Consider the following 15991-nt stretch of genomic DNA (forward strand, 5'->3'; position numbering starts at 1 on the left):
GCCTGGTTCTTTGGCACCTGACCTCTTTCCCCCGGAGGGAGAAGATCCATCTCTTCCTCTCTGATCTGTTGTGTTTCCCGTGAGCAATAGCTTCTGTATGGATTGAATCGGCGTCCTACAGCGGCTGCCACAACGCTAGCATATGTCCACGAATTGGGCATCTATCCCCTTGCAATTTTACGTCAGTTTTCAGTTTGGGTACTGGCTAAATGATAATTGCATTGGGATAATCTTCCACCATTTGCTGATTCGTGGAGATACCAAATTTCAATTTCAATAGATACTTATTGGTCTCCAACTAGTGTTGATTTTTGATGTCGTTTGTTCAAATGGAAAGACCGCTGACTTTTTAACTCAATTTTATTGTTGTAGAGATCCAGATGAGGGCAAGTCTTCTACAGATAAGTAAATTAATTGACCTCATTCCAGTTCTTTGTAGTTTATGTGTAGCTTTACAAGTCTATCAATTAATTTATTCAGGATTGGAAGCTTTATGAATTAATTAAATGCAGACTTCATCTGTATCACGTGCATTATAGTCCATAGATTCTTTGGGCAGTAGAAAACATAACTATTTGGTAATTTCTTATTCAGGATTAGAAGCTCCAATTATGAATTATACCCAAGAACTTTTTCATCTGTCATCTCGTTATGAAAAGTAATTTTATGGTTCAGCCACTACATTAATTGTCACACCATCTGAACCCATGTCGTTTTCTAGTGTAATACATCCCTGTACCCTGTATGTAAACTTGTTCTATCTATATACACACCAATTGGCAACGGAACTAGGAGCTGAATACGTTCACATTGAACTCGGTTGCGCATTTAAATATGAGCTTACTGTGTCCATAATTTTGAGTTAGTCCCTACATATAAATTGTAAAATATGTTTCATGCTTTCCATAGAGACTCGTTTGCGCATTTTGGTTGGATGGTTTGTGTTCAGCGGCAAGTTTACTTATAACAGGTTTTGTCTTCCATTGTGCATCCTTCCTCGATTAGTAATTGTTAAATTTTACTCGATGTGATTTTGTTGCTGTAAAAATGAATTTGAGATAATTAATTACTTGATTATTTGAATGAGCTCACAACACCTGGTGTCGTATTTTTTTTTTACCTGGGATGGTTTCCTTTTTCACGTATGGGTCGTGGGGTTCGGCTTCGGTAGCTTGCCTGTTATGGTCGGTTTGACCTATACACGTAGGAAGCCCACTAGTGGCTAGTTATGGGCTTACCCAAGTAAATTAGGGGCTTAGCCCAAGTAAATTAGGGTTTAGAGGAGGCCGACCTCCTATATAAACACTTGTATCCCTTCGAGATTAATCAGACAATATTCAGTATCATTACTGTCTCGTCTCCTGAAGGGAGACGGGAGAATCCTGTGCCCCCGCCGCACCAACCCTAGCCGCCGGCGCCGAGCTCTCCAGCCTCTCCGCCCTCACTTCCACCCTTACAATCTCCGCCCTAGACCCGGTAGAACCCTAGACTCTACCACTTTGGTATCAGATTGCCTAGGTCTCATGGGCTCCAACAGCCCCCCCGTCGGCCCCATCGCCGCCACGTCCGCTGCCGCCACCAACACCACCACCGCCGCCGCCGCCGCCATGACAGGCGGCCTCGCGCTGCAGGGAGCCGCCGCCGCCGCCCCCACGGGCCTCGACCTCCTGCCCGCTACTTTGGCGAACCTCGCCGACAGTTTCCGCGCCATCCGTTTCGAGCTCGCGGAGATCAAGGCCGGCCAGCACCCGCCGCCCCCACCGGCCGCCGTTCCGCCGCCCCCTCCGCCCGCCTCCGCCGCCAGCAACGGTCGCCCCGCGTGGTGGCCGCCATCGCCCTCGCCAATTCCCACATGGATCGACGCGTCGCCCGTCTACACTCAGACTGCGGCGCGGACGACGGTTCAGCAGCCCGCCCGCCCCTTGGCGGTCCTAGCGGGTTTGCGGCCCCTTCGCCGCGAGCACGTCCTTCAACCCGGGCCGCCGGAGGGCGCCCCGCGGTCCCGCCTCGGCACAACGGCCGCCCGCTTCACCAAGCCGGAGTTCGCCACCTACGACGGCGCCACCGATCCCCCGAACCGGCTGAACCGGTGTGAGCGGTTTTCGGGGGCAGCGGACGCTCGGCGCCGACCGCACGTGGATCGCCTCCTATCACCTACGGGCGCCACGCGGACTTGGTACTACGCCCTCGAGCGAGGACGAGGGCGGGATGCCGTCTCGGGAGCGCTTCCGCGACTCGTGCCTCCGGCGGTTTGGGCCGACTCTACGCGGAAGCCGCCTCACCGAGCTGGGACGCCTCGCCTTCACCACCACGGTCCGGGACTTCGCCGACCGCTTTCGAGCGCTCGCGTGCCATGCCCGGGCGTCTCGGCGCGGCGGCGCGCCGATCTCTTCGTCGGCGGCCTCCCCGACTACATCCGCGTCGACGTCGAGATGCGCGAGCCCGCGGACCCGCGGACGGCCATGTACTACGCACGGGCCTACGAGCGGCGCGCCATCGCCATGCGGCGGGTCTACGCACAACGTGGCGGTGCTCGTCCGCGCTCCGACCTGCCCCGACGCCCATCGCCCCGCCGCGCCCCGCACCGGCTCGCCGCGCCCGCGGGCCTCTCGCGCCGACTCGCCCCTTCAAGCGGGCGGCGGCCGCGGAGCGAGCTCGAGCGGCGCCGCCGGGGCCGTGCTTGACTCGCGACGAGAAGTACGCGTCGGGCCACACGTGCGCCCGCCTCTTCTAGCTAGAGACCGTCGACGACACCGACGTGGAGGCCCTCACCGCCGAGCTCGCGGCCGCCACCATCACTGAGGCCGGTGTCACGACCTACGCGCCGGTCGACGCGTCCGCCTTCGTCGTCTCTCTTCATGCTATGGCGGGCATCAAGATGGCCAAGACGATGCTGCTCCCGGTGACGATCAATGGGGAGCGTCTCACTGCGCTGGTGGACACGGGCTCGACGCACAACTTCCTTTCCAACACCGCCATGCGCCGCCTCGCTCTCCAGCCGGCGGGATCGGAGAAGTACAGCGTCACCGTCGCCAACGGGGACCGTCTTACGTGCCAGGGCGTGGCGCGCCGAGTTCCCGTGCTCGTAGGCGACGAGCCGTTCTCCATCGACTGCGTCGGCATCGACTTGGGCTGCTACGACTTCATCCTCGGCCTCGACTTCCTGAGCACCTTAGGCCCCATCCTGTGGGACCTCGACGTGCTGACCCTCATCTTCTGGCGCGAGGGTGGCCGCCGTGTTCACTGGACGGGTTTGGGCAGCACTGGCGCATCCCCGCAGCTACACCTGATGGCCGCCGCGCTTGACGAGGCGCATCCGCTCCTGGCCGACTTACTTCGGCGAGCACGGCGACCTCTTCGATGAGCCGCGAGGCCTCCTCCCTCGCGGCCCTGCGACCACCGCATACACCTGTCGCCGAACACGGCGCCCGTCGCCGTGCGGCCGCACCGGTACCCCCGGCCGCGAAGGACGAGCTCGAGCGCCAGGTGGCAGTCATGCTAGCACATGGCATCATTCGGATTTCGACGTCGCCGTTCTGCGCCCCCGTGCTCCTGGTGCGCAAAGCCGACGGCACGTGGCGCTTCTGCATCGACTTCCGCGCCCTCAACACCGTCACATCCAAGGACAAGTTCCCCATCCCCGTCGTGGATGAGCTCCTGGACGAGCTGCATGGCGCGCGCTTCGGCGAGCTGGCCGCGCCATGGCGCCTGGACGAGGGACTACTCCTCCATGGGCGCCGCATCTTCGTGCCGGATCATGGAGACCTGCGCCACCAGGCCTTGTCCTTGGCGCATTCTGCAGGTCACGAGGGCGTCCGGAAGACCCCGCACCGTCTCCGCGCTGATTTTTACATTCCGGGGGATGGCGTCCTGGTGCGAGAGCGGGTGCGGGCGTGTGTCACATGCCGGCGGAACAAGACGGAGACGCTCCGTCCGGCGGGCTTGCCGCAACCGCCGGACGTGCCGCCCCGGGTGTGGGCGGACATCTCCATGGACTTCATCGAGGGGCTGCCGAAGGTTGGCGGCAAGTCCGTCATCCTCACGGTGGTCGACCGTTTCTCCAAGTACGCGCACTTCATCGCCCTCGGCCATCCCTATACGGCGGCGTCCGTGGCACGCGCCTTCTTCGACGGCATCGTTCGCCTCCACGGGTTTCCATCCTCCATCGTCAGTGATCGTGATCCTGTGTTCACGGGTCACGTCTGGAGGGACCTCTTTGGGTTGGCGGGCGTGAAGCTCCGCATGAGCACGGCGTTTCATCCTCAGACGGACGGCCAGTCCGAGGTCGTCAACAAGATCATCGCCATGTACCCGCGCTCGCATCACCGGGGATCGTCCACGAGCTTGGGTGGACCGGCCGGCGTGGGCCGAGCATCGCTACAACACGTCCTACCACTCCGCGCTGCACGCTACTCCCTTTGAGGTGGTCTACGGGAGGCCACCACCGGCGATGCTTCCCTATGCGTCTAGCACGGCCCGTACTGAGACAGCGGATGACCTGATGCGTACCCGCGACGAGATACTGGCCGAGGCGCGCCAGCGACTTCTTCAGGCTCAGCAGCTGGCTAGGAGGTACTATGATGCACATCATCGCGAGGCGGAGTTTGCGGTGGGCGACTGGGTCTGGCTACGCCTTCTTCACCGGACAACCCAGTCCTTGGACCCGCGCTCCCGGCGCAAGTTGGGCCCTCGTTACGCCGGTCCTTTCCGTGTGCTGGAGCGCATCGGCAAGCTCGCCTACCGCCTTGAGTTGCCTGCGGACTCGCGCCTTCACGACGTCTTCAACGTCGGTCTCCTGAAGGCCTACCGGGGCGACCCTCCTTCTGCACCACCAGCTCTTCCACCTACTTCAGATGGGCGTCTCGAGCCTGCCTCGGCGAGTGTGGCTCGCGTGTTGAAGGCCCAACAGCGCCGTGGTGTTTGGCACGTCTTGGTGCATTGGACAGGCCTGCCGCGGAGGACGAGGCGACTTGGGAGAAGCTTGAAGATCTCCGCCAGCAGTTTCCAGAAGTTCAGCTCGAGGACGAGCTGTTTGAGAAGGCGGGGAGAGATGTTATGGTCGGTTTGACCTATACACGTAGGAAGCCCACTAGTGGCTAGTTATGGGCTTACCCAAGTAAATTAGGGGCTTAGCCCAAGTAAATTAGGGTTTAGAGGAGGCCGACCTCCTATATAAACACTTGTATCCCTTCGAGATTAATCAGACAATATTCAGTATCAGGAGACGGGAGAATCCTGTGCCCCCGCCGCACCAACCCTAGCCGCCACCTCCTTCCTCCGCGCCGGCGCCCAGCCGCCGGCACCGAGCTCTCCAGCCTCTCCGCCCTCACTTCCACCCTTACAATCTCTGCCCTAGACCCGGTAGAACCCTAGACTCTACCATTGCCACTAACCTTGTCACATCAATTTTTGAGTAGATATTCAATCGTGCGCAAACAGCGGTGTGCGCTGTGTGGTTGGGAGAAGGCGGCCGACGACGAGCGGCAGCTGTGCTCTGCACGCTCTGGGTATCATTTCCTCCGTGGTCATTGGGTGTGGAATTACCTGCTGGATCAGCGGAAATGGCGGTGGTGGCTTGGTAGAGATTGGTGGTGGTTGCCAGCAGCGCTGGTCTCACAGAGCGGTGGGTTGTGGCTGCAGGCCGAATCGGCATCGTTGTCGTATAGCGCGGCGGGTGGTAGTTGAGGGCGGCGTCAGCATCAGTCAACCCTGCTCTATCTCCGGATCCCCTCCGTCGACCACCTCCTGATACGTCGCCAAGGCCCCACACTACGTGAATCCGAGGCAGCCCCATACCGAACTACACCATTGATCCATAAGGCGATAGATGTAGGGTGATCTGAAGAATCCAAGTTTGTCCAGGACTGCAAGCGTTGAGGTGAGCGTAGTTGCACCCTGTTCTTACTTCATATCTCTCTCGATCTGGTGGATCTATTTTTTTAATTCTTTGTGCTACCCTGGGTCAGTGTTCGTTTTCCTGTTATCAGATTTGGATTCGACGTAGCTCGAAGTTTTGTGATATTTTTGCACTGCAGGTATCATGAGTTTTTGGCAGATTCACATTGGTTCCATGATGTCACAGAGTTGGATTAGAGAAGCGGCTCTGGGCCATTCTACTTGTTGGTGTCTGGTGCATCAAGGTAAATGATATTATAGGATATTTCTATCATGTGGTTGTGATATCTCTGCTCTTACTTTCATGGCGTTGTGGGTTGCTTCAATGTCGGGCACTGCAGCAGGTAGCATAAACGGTGTGCGGTGCTGCGGGTGGCCTCGTCTGTGACATCATCCACGCCACCCCATGCTTCAAACCTAACATCTGTACATGTTTGTTACGGAAACCTAAGTTCAGTCTTCGATTAAAGGCATGACAGCTGCTCACTCTATTCTGTTTAACCTGGTAAGTGTAGTGTATGGTGTACAATGCTTTCTGTCTTATTTTGCTTGTAAATTTGAGTGAAAATTTAGGGGATGCTAGATGGGGGACTGGGGGTAAAACTTTCAATGTACCTGTTGCAGAGCATTAATAATTTCACCTTGGTTAAGCTTGGCGTCCAACTTTCTTCAGATTTTGAACACCTTGAATTGGGTATGCATATTGGATCATTCTTTCTTTATGCATATTGGATCATTCTTTCTTTATGTCGTAATTGCTTGACAAGGTGGACATATGTATACTGAGCATCTGCAAGCTCATCGGTTGAGTTGGCCCTTGGGAGAGAATCCAGTGTTTACTGGTACGGAGATGTGAAAATGCCATACAATTCATTAGTTGCTGACACACATATTTGGCACATATTACTAAACAAATAATCTTATGTCTACTGCTTTCTTATGTAGCTTTCAGATTTACCTTCCATTTAGCGTTTTTTTGTAACAAAACTACAACCAAACCTCCCACCAGGTTGTAGGCAGGGAACTGCTGCCACTTGATAGGAATGGCCATGCTGGTGATGAGCATTCTGAGTTCAAGACTGATGAGAAGCAAGTGATCGAGGGGCTTCACATATATCAACGCTAGCCCAAAAAAGGAGCTGATGAGGTGGCCTTCAGCACCGTGCTGCCTGGTAGGATGGAAGTGAACCATCAAAAAGTCGTGCAGTGGAATTAATGTACTTCGTAGCAAAAAATATTTACACCGAGTTATGTACTTCACTACATGTTTGATGACAAATTCCTGCATTTTTGATAGGCTTGTCAGGCCTTGCTCATATTTATTTTATGGGAACATGAGGGTATGCGAGTCAATCTGACATCGTGGAGTCTATGTAATAATCATGCAATGTCTTATGTTGTGTAATCAGCAGATTCTTTTTAATTAAGAATATTCTTACGCATGTGTAATAAACCGGGTATCAGTTGTTAAAGAAATTATTATACCGATAGTGTGCAAAAAAGCTTGGCGTTGCTCGATAAAAAAGCCCACAGGTCTTTTTAGGTTGGCTGACAGTTTCTTACGTCAGCCATTTACATACGTTGGCTGCTGATTTTCCCCTTTTTTCCATTGGTGCTTTGAGAAAACTGACACCAACGACCTGGCTTGGATGGTTTGGACGCGGCAGTTTATTACCTCGCGTGCAACAAAGTTACGGGCGGGGTAGGAATCGTGCATCTGGCGCGCGGGCTGATTGAGCCGGACTGTGCTCCGAGCGCTAGACTGGCGGGGTGCAGAATAATATTCTGCACCCAGGGAGTCAAATAGCGCATCCCCATTTGAGATATGCATATAAGCATATGGGAGTGTCAACTAATTTATGATAATATGGTAAAAAGAAAACTTCATAGTATTGTCCTTCATCTATTGGAGAAGTATTCATTATCAGAGTTTATGCATCTGCGTCTAAGCATATTGTCCGTTTTCTTTGTCGAGGGCAAATTTGATACTGAAATTTGGCATGTTCATTTGGTATCATGATTTTATCAGATTGTGGATCCAGCTCCCCAGACGCCAAATTCCCACTCGTCTGTACAAAGTGCATTGTGTTCTGTTCAAAAGAGTCCAGAACCACAAAACAACTTGCTACTTCCTAGTCCGCCAACTGAATCTGAAAAAAAACTGACTGCTTTTTTTTTTAAATAACATAGCTGACTTCTTATAAGCAGTTACTGCTGCGCACATTGAATTTTTGCACGTTTTGATGTTGCATTAGCAGGCAGCGGAAACGTCAGTTGTAATAAACCATCTTAAATGAGATTTTCACATATAGTAACAGTTCAGACCTCTTCAGCTGAGGAAGCGCATGCTATAAAACGGTAGTCCACGTTCACTCGCTGAACAGACACAGACACAAACCTCTTCAGCTGCCGCAGCGCAAACCATGGCGAAAACCACAATGCAGCTGGTGGCACCGCTTTTCATCCTGACGGTGCTCGCCGTCGCCACCATCACCGTCACCGTTGTGGGCGCCGACACCTCGGCGAAACGGAGAGGCCAGGAGATCCATCTTTTCGAGGTCACGGTTCGCATGCTGGACGACATGGACGAGGACTACAACTACGAACTGCTCGCAACTGTGCTCGGCAGGTCGGTCTCCTGGTTCATTCGCTGACCCTTCTAAATCTCTACCGCTCAGTCTCCAGGCTTAGATCATTACTATAGATCATTTTTACTTCATTTTCTGATGCTTCTGTCTTGCTTTCTCTGAACCTGAAGCGTCGATGCTGCACGGAGCGCCACGTTCGAGACTGAACCTGGGACTTTCAGTGCGTTCCTCACAAACAACCAGGCCCGTAAATTATCAAGTGAGTAAAAAAAATCGTAACAAATTGCTTGCTCGGTATCAAATAGAACGTGTTAGCTAAGTGTGGCTCCCAGACCCCACATGTCATCCTCTCATTATACTGCATTTTCCACATGGTACCAGGCTTATTTCGTCGTAGGAATACGAGTTGTACATATCAGTACGTATAGCGCATACCCAGAAGATAATGATGTGTAAATACGTTTTTTGTTGAACAGAAGTCCCGGGGGTGCTGGGAGTTCGGGAAAGGGATGATCCCGTGCCTACGGAGGGCCATTGATATCAGCAACACCAAGAGAAAGTATGCTTACAGTTCAGCGATTCCAATAACAAGTGATTAACAGCATCAAAGGAAGCAGCGCCTAGTTTTTCATTGTTCATGATAAAAAAAAAAAGTGTCGCGGGCATAATGCTTAGAAACACCATGTTGTACTGAATCCAGCAAGCTTTGCAGTTATAAAGGTCTTCCACATAACTGATGCTCCACCCCTTAAAACTAGAATGATCTCCAGTGTCAGTTGTTCAGCAATATCCGAAAAAAAATGCTCGGCAAAACAAAAGGAGTGCTAGATGTGACTGTTAATGCTATTTGAAACTGCGTATATAGCTGTAACTGTGCAGGACTAATCCTGTTCACCGCAGCCGAAACCAGTGCTCGCCCTTGGATCATCTATCTCAAAAGGATTCTGATTCACAAGCATCACTCTTCTTAGTCCAGTTTAAACAAAATCAAGATCAGAGGTGTGCTGCTTGCACCCTCGGGGGCCATAGTGCTCCGTGCTCTTATACACCCTCTTCTGGCACAGAGCACAGTAGTGAACTTGGCATGTTCCACAGAAGATATGGTTGTTGTTACCAACCTGTTCAAATCAGAGACTGTCTTCATTTACCAGAACCGAATATAAATAAATAAACTACAGAGTACAGATCCATAAGGTGCATGAATGCCACCAAAACATTACCTTGAAATTTGGCTGGTGGCAGTTCGAGCATGGATGTGCTCTGGATAGGGTCAACCTCAGGTCTTTCTGCATCTTTTTGACGACATCATTCACCTCCACATTCACTCTCAGCTTCTCTCTATCAATCTTACATTGTTCACTTTCAAAAAAAGGGAGCATTTGTTCAGAATTGGTATCCAGAGAACAGCTACGGTACAGAATTCTTGACATTTGACAGATCAAACTTAACCAGGGGACATCAGAAGAATACCTCGTATGATCTTCATTTAGCGCCTTGCCACAGCTATAACAGAATGACTTATCGCAGTTCCTGCAAAGAATGTGGTTGCAGCCTGACGCGCGTGAGATGGCAAAGCCACAATGCGGACATGCAACACAAGAACGGAGTATTTCCTTGATGCTAAATATCTCATCCGCGCTAATTTTGCGTCCAGCATTCCCTTTGCTTAAGTTGGGTACATTTCCACGCCCCTATATAAAACAAATAGCACATTGAACATTTTGATCTCAATAATGCTCTCATAGTCTCATTGCATGGAACTTCACTAAGACTCTTACGACAAATGATGAATAGCCTTAAACAAATGATGGAATTGGAATGCCCATCTTACTGGAAATGGCACCATGTTTTACAATAACCTTAAAGTAAAAGAATGTGTTCAGAAAACAGAATTAGGTTATGAATAGTTACTGTATCTAGAATACATACGTAGTATATGCAAGTAGAGCTATATCTTTTTCTAGAATACACAGAAGGGTTGCACGTCTTTGTATTAAGAATGCCACGATGTGGCAATTAAAGTTATATTGTACTGTATTCTCCATGAGAAAATTGCACTCTGACCAGGTATTGTGTTGCTAGTTGCATTTTGGAGCAGGTATATTCAACTGTTGTACATACTACATAACGCAGCAGTGGAGCCGCACTAAGTTTGCACTTTGGACCAGGTTTGGCTGGTTTAGGTAAAAAAAAACAATTTAGTCAATTTTGGCATCCCAATAATCATGTTCTTAATATGTTCGAAGTAGGGCACGTAGGTAATAACAATTATTACAAAGAAAAAAAGTGAATGTGTAGTGTTTCGATGGATTTTCAACCTGTAAGGAAAGAAGTTTTTCTTCTTGAGTAAAGCACCTTGTCCCTATGTGACGGCGATCTCTGCAGCGGGTGCAGAAGCTGAAGTGGCAGTTCGAACACTGGGCAGTGTCATCATCTTCCAGGCAAGGTGTTTCACATCTTGGACAGTAAGAAAGATCAGTCATTGAGTCTAGAGTCTTCTGAAGTATCAATCTTTCCCACCGTTCAAAATATGCATCTCCTAGCAACCTCTTCAAAAGATTAGGAGGAACAATGCCTCCGCATTTGTCATCAGGACACACCAATTTCAGGACCGATCCTTCCTTGACATGCATCTTTGAGTATGTCTCCATGCACCTCCGGCAGAAGTAATGACGGCATGGAAGTTTTATGAAGTCAATGCCTGAGGGTAATCAAAAGAATAAGAGATTCATGTTTAACTTATAAATATTCCAGACTACAGACATGATGGAACTTGGCTTTTTCATGAGTATAGCTCAGCAGAATTACACATGGACATGACTACTTGTGCTAGTGTTGAAAATTATAAAAACTTTGTAAAGAAGATTATATTTATTCGAAATAAGCTTATCAATGAATAAGGGATTGGGTTCTTTAGCCGTATGGGTTGTACCTTGGTTTCTGTAAAACCTGTAAATTGTGTGTATTTTGCCTAGGTATGGGGCACAAAATAATTTGATGCTTCTTGTGTCTGGTTTACATGTGTACTAACTAGTTGAAACAAGTTTGAACATTTTCAAATGATTGTTTGACTGCAGCTATGTATTGATTTTCTGTAAAAGCAGTATGGTGTGAAAATAGATTATATACCCACAATGAACAGACACAAGAAGCATCCACAAGAGTTTGTGTATTCCTCTAATCAGTATTATATCGCAGAACTAAATTTCGGAAAAATGAGCACCAGGGAGAGTACCGCTGCATCAAATGGAACATCCAAGTTACCTGTGTACTCATGCAAACAAATCGTGCAGACATGGATGCCACGGAGAAATGATTCATGGCATTGCTCTTCATTGTAGCTGATCAAATGTTCAACAATCTCCTCCACAGAAAGAATATCTCCAACAGCCCGAACATCCACATGATCCATCATCCTATCAGACTGTCGTATGATTATTCTTCCATCAAAACCAAGATGAGAAAGCATAGAGCTCTGCAGCCATTGCACCCACTCAAAAACAACTTCCTGTCCAGGTTGCTGCGCCCAAATGGTGTCGAGCATGTGACAAAGGGAGGAAACCTTGGCACGATCCAACCATTGTATACCGAGAGTAAAGTATGGAGGTTGATGACTCGGGTATGATGGAGGCATAAGGCATGTCAGTGACATTGGAGCCAAGTGTTCGACACTGAATGTGAGCCAGTTGTTTGGGTAATCATCAACACCCTGGAGAAGTTCTGCAGACACACTGATACCATCTGGAATTTCACAATGCACATGGATCTGCGAAGAATTCGAAATGGAAAGAAAGAAGCATCACACTTTTGATGATTTCTTGGATAAATTTCAAGTCCTGGAAGTCTGGAATAAATTAAAACAACAATAGTTTCCACAAGGAAATAAATAAATAAAGGAAAAGAGATATACCTGGAAAGACCGAGGTGCAGACGTTTCACCAAAAACTTCAACATTCTCACCATAAATTGCCTCCAGTGCCAGCATCTATGCAATGATATACCAGAGAAAAAAAAATATATCAGCAGAAAATTTGTAAGCTTACTGTGGTATATATCCAATTATCTAAATTTGAGATAACTATATCCACCATCTCCCTTTGGACACATGCTTTTGGCATAACAATTCCTTCAGCTTTAGTTTCAAAGAATAAAATATGTACAGTAGTATACACTTATCTAAATTCACCGATCAATGTTTCTATGAGTTCAGTCATTCTAAAAGGAACCGAAGTGTCCCTTTAGTTATGCAAATATCTCCACTAGACTATTCATAATAGAGATGCGTTCATGCGTTCCAAAGCCCGTTTAGCCGATTCACGGCGTACCAACTAAATCGATCTTACAATCGAGTTGCAGTTACCCCAAATCACAATCTACACAAAGCGCGCGCGGGCGGACTGGAAAACCCTCCTGCAGATTCACGGACACACGGTGAAGTACCACCACAAACATCGAACATGATCCGCAACGGGTGGTACTCGCCCGTTCCGGTTCGCGAAATGTGAGGAATTTCATCTCAAAAAGAAAAGGTGGGGACTTTGGAGACTAGAACCGCCGGCGAGGTCACGATCGAGAGGGATTCGCAATGCCGTTCCGCGAAACTGGCACATGGGCTGGAATCCGTAGCGAGGGAGCGGTGGTGGTGGTGTGGTACCTCGTCTCGCTGGAGCTGGTCGTTGGAGCGCAGCTGCTCGTCCGTCAGATCGACCTCTCCTCCCTCCCGGAGCGCCATCTCGTGCAGCATCCTCGCCGACTCCGGCGACGGCGAGTGGTCGCCCTCTCCGTGGACGCCGGCGCGAGGGCTGTCCATAGGCGGCGGACTGCGGGTGGCGGCGGGGTCGGCCTTGCTGGCTGCTGTGAGGAAAGTGGTGTGCGCGCCTGCGTGTGTACTGTGTACTGTACAGGGGTTTGATCCTGGTGGGCTGCCCGAGCGAGGTGCCGCACGAACTTTCTGGAACTTGTTTGGCGGGTTTATTTTTGTCTATTAAATTACAAAATGAATGAATTTAGTTCAACATAATTTGTTACTCGGGTTAGATCTACTCCGGCTGGTGCTAAATACTAATCCCGCCCATCTAGCACAACACATTGGCATTGGGGGGAACCGTAAATATTACCATATAATCCGTGAAGTGTTTTACATACGATCTATGAAATCATTTTTTAAAGACAAAATATATGGTTAAATTTCTCAAAAGAATTGACAACATACATTTGTGTTATATATACAACACCAAAAACTGTTGCTTCAAATTCGGCCTAACAGAGCTAAAAAGGATCCTCTTCCACGTAGGTGGGCCACCATCCAAGAGAGCGTGAGCTAATTTTTGTGTTGTGTGTGAACATATTGAGAGGCATCCCGAAAGTGGCAAAAACATTCCAGGAGAATCTTTACTATTAAATTGGAGTTGGGGATGGTGCCACTTTGACATCAAACATTCAGAAGATCTCAGCCGTCCATCATCTCAAAATCGTCCATCAAACATTTGTTCCTTTTTAGCATCAATCACGTCCGCATCAAATAATGAAACACACGTAAGGAAGAACATTTATAGCAAATCGAATTTAAATTGCTTTCACAAGGAAATGAGTAAACACACCTGTAAGGAAACATGTCCGGCGTCAATGACGTCCAAATTTCTTTCACAAGGAAACAGACCGATCCATCAATCAAGAAATCTTCATAGTTGGAAGGTACGGTAATTAATACATGGTAATCAATCACAATCACCTAATGAATACAGGATAATTTCTCTGATCACTTTTGGCGTGAGTCAGGTTCCTTTGTCTCATTAAAGACTATATCAAATCAATTCCCAAAATCCATCCGGTTTCCTTTTTGCTCTTCTCCATCCGCTTATCCTACACCGAGTTCGACTTCACCGCCTGTCTCTTGTGTATCGGCTCCGCGTACACCTCCCTCTCTATAGATCCTGCACGGCTTCCTTTTGTATGTTGCAGTCTTCTCTCGTCTCGAGCGCACCATGGCTTTTTCCACCCCGCCGTCTTGTCCAGTGAGAGGCAGATTGCAGAGTTCGCCACGACCGCGCATGGCTTCTTGTTCCATCCCGCCACCCCGTCCAGCGAGATGCATATTTCAGGGTTTGCCATGTCCCGTCCGTGCTGGCCAGGTGCTGTGGCTTCGCTTCCTGTGTAGAGGAGATCGAAAGATCGGTTCTGCCACGCCGTTTTCTCCATTCGGAACGACGATGCCATAATACTTCCCAAAAAAAATGTCGGCGATCTCTCTCGAGCGTTGATTGAGGGGCCAATGATTTTTTCCTTCCAAATCATGAAGGAAGTTTATATGTTCTTTCTACCGCAGGTTCTTCTCCTAGGAACAAGAGTAGGACGAGGAGGGGCATGACTAGCACTGCGATGTCTGCCGGTCGGTACCACGTCTGTTCACCAGACAAGGAGTTGAACCAATATACATAACTTGTGTACTCTTCATCTCTTTTCTCTATTTTCCATGGCTGATCTAGCATTGGTGATGGAGAGCAATGAATGAATTACTCTCGTATTTATCTATCACCAAGTTCGATTTTTATATGACATGCATGCCATATGTTTGAAACACCACTAACGATAGGGATCATAAGAACTGATGATGCAGAAAGAAACCTAGATTTTGCCCGATGTGAATTGGCACCTCGTAAGTCATTTTGGTTTTTCAGGGTTGGTGCCCACCTCGTAGTTTCTCGCTTCCCTTCAATGGGAGAACTTATTTTGTTCCCGCCCTTCTCCAGAAAATACGTGAGGTCAGATGCTTTGTCAAGAACAGGAAATCGCAGCTTGACTTTGTGACAAATACGAAAATTCTATGTAAATTGTTATATTTCAGCTCTTCTGAGTTTTAGTTAGCTTTTTTATGCCAACTACGGGTTCATGGCCATCCATTTGTGTTCATAACGTTTATGGCTTGGAGCATATCCAAGGTGTGGTAAAATGACCTCTCACTTTCTCTTTATTATCATTTCTCATTTTCACGTACAATCAACCACACACCATATTTTGTAATTTCTCTTTTGCAATGTATATTTAATGACTGCCTTAATTAAGATGCATTGTCCTGATATACAAAGTTCGCTCTGAAAGCAAGTTACTGTATGGACAAGGAGTTTGGCTTATTTGCCTTGTCGGGATAATTTGATTTTATACCAAGTTTGTGGAATTAATGATGTCTTGAGTACAAAGTATTATTGGTTAATAATGTTGTCCCAAATACATTAACCTTATATATCTTTCCTTTTTAACTGAATCCATGTACTGATTATGTCCAACCACTTCTTAGACCTGAGCTCATATCCTAAAGACTACAACTTTCTCATCTGCCCATGGGCGCACCAAAAAAGGAACTCGTAAGGATATTTTCATTGTGTGACGCGGCATCCCATCTCCTTCCTTTTGCATCATTGTTTGCACGTTAAAATCTACTCTGCTATACTTCACCACCAAGCACCTGCAGATCCGATCGGCAAGGGAGACATGTGGCTAGCGAGGAGGTG

At 48.9% G+C, this 15991-nt stretch overlaps 1 protein-coding gene and 1 long non-coding RNA gene across 2 annotated transcripts; one reads left to right on the forward strand and one right to left on the reverse strand.

The window, feature by feature from the left end:
- Positions 1-5980: 5980 nt before the first annotated feature.
- LOC124669419 lies at positions 5981-7315 on the forward strand. The gene is made up of 3 exons (XR_006992185.1): positions 5981-6140; positions 6237-6400; positions 6905-7315. It is a non-coding gene; the product is annotated as an uncharacterized LOC124669419 (long non-coding RNA).
- A 1678-nt stretch (positions 7316-8993) lies between these two features.
- Positions 8994-14681, reverse strand: LOC124671284 (E3 ubiquitin-protein ligase RNF14-like). Its single transcript, XM_047207677.1, has 8 exons — positions 14367-14681; positions 13138-13464; positions 12394-12468; positions 11748-12249; positions 10802-11184; positions 9954-10174; positions 9704-9842; positions 8994-9601 (listed from the first exon to the last, which is right to left on the reverse strand). Exons 1-8 carry the CDS (start codon positions 14679-14681, stop codon positions 9461-9463), a joined length of 2103 nt encoding a protein of 700 aa, XP_047063633.1. The 3' UTR covers positions 8994-9460.
- Between the last annotated feature and the right edge of the window lie 1310 nt (positions 14682-15991).

Source organism: Lolium rigidum, chromosome 7, assembly GCF_022539505.1.
Source record: "Lolium rigidum isolate FL_2022 chromosome 7, APGP_CSIRO_Lrig_0.1, whole genome shotgun sequence".
NCBI classification, from domain to species: Eukaryota; Viridiplantae; Streptophyta; class Magnoliopsida; order Poales; family Poaceae; genus Lolium; species Lolium rigidum.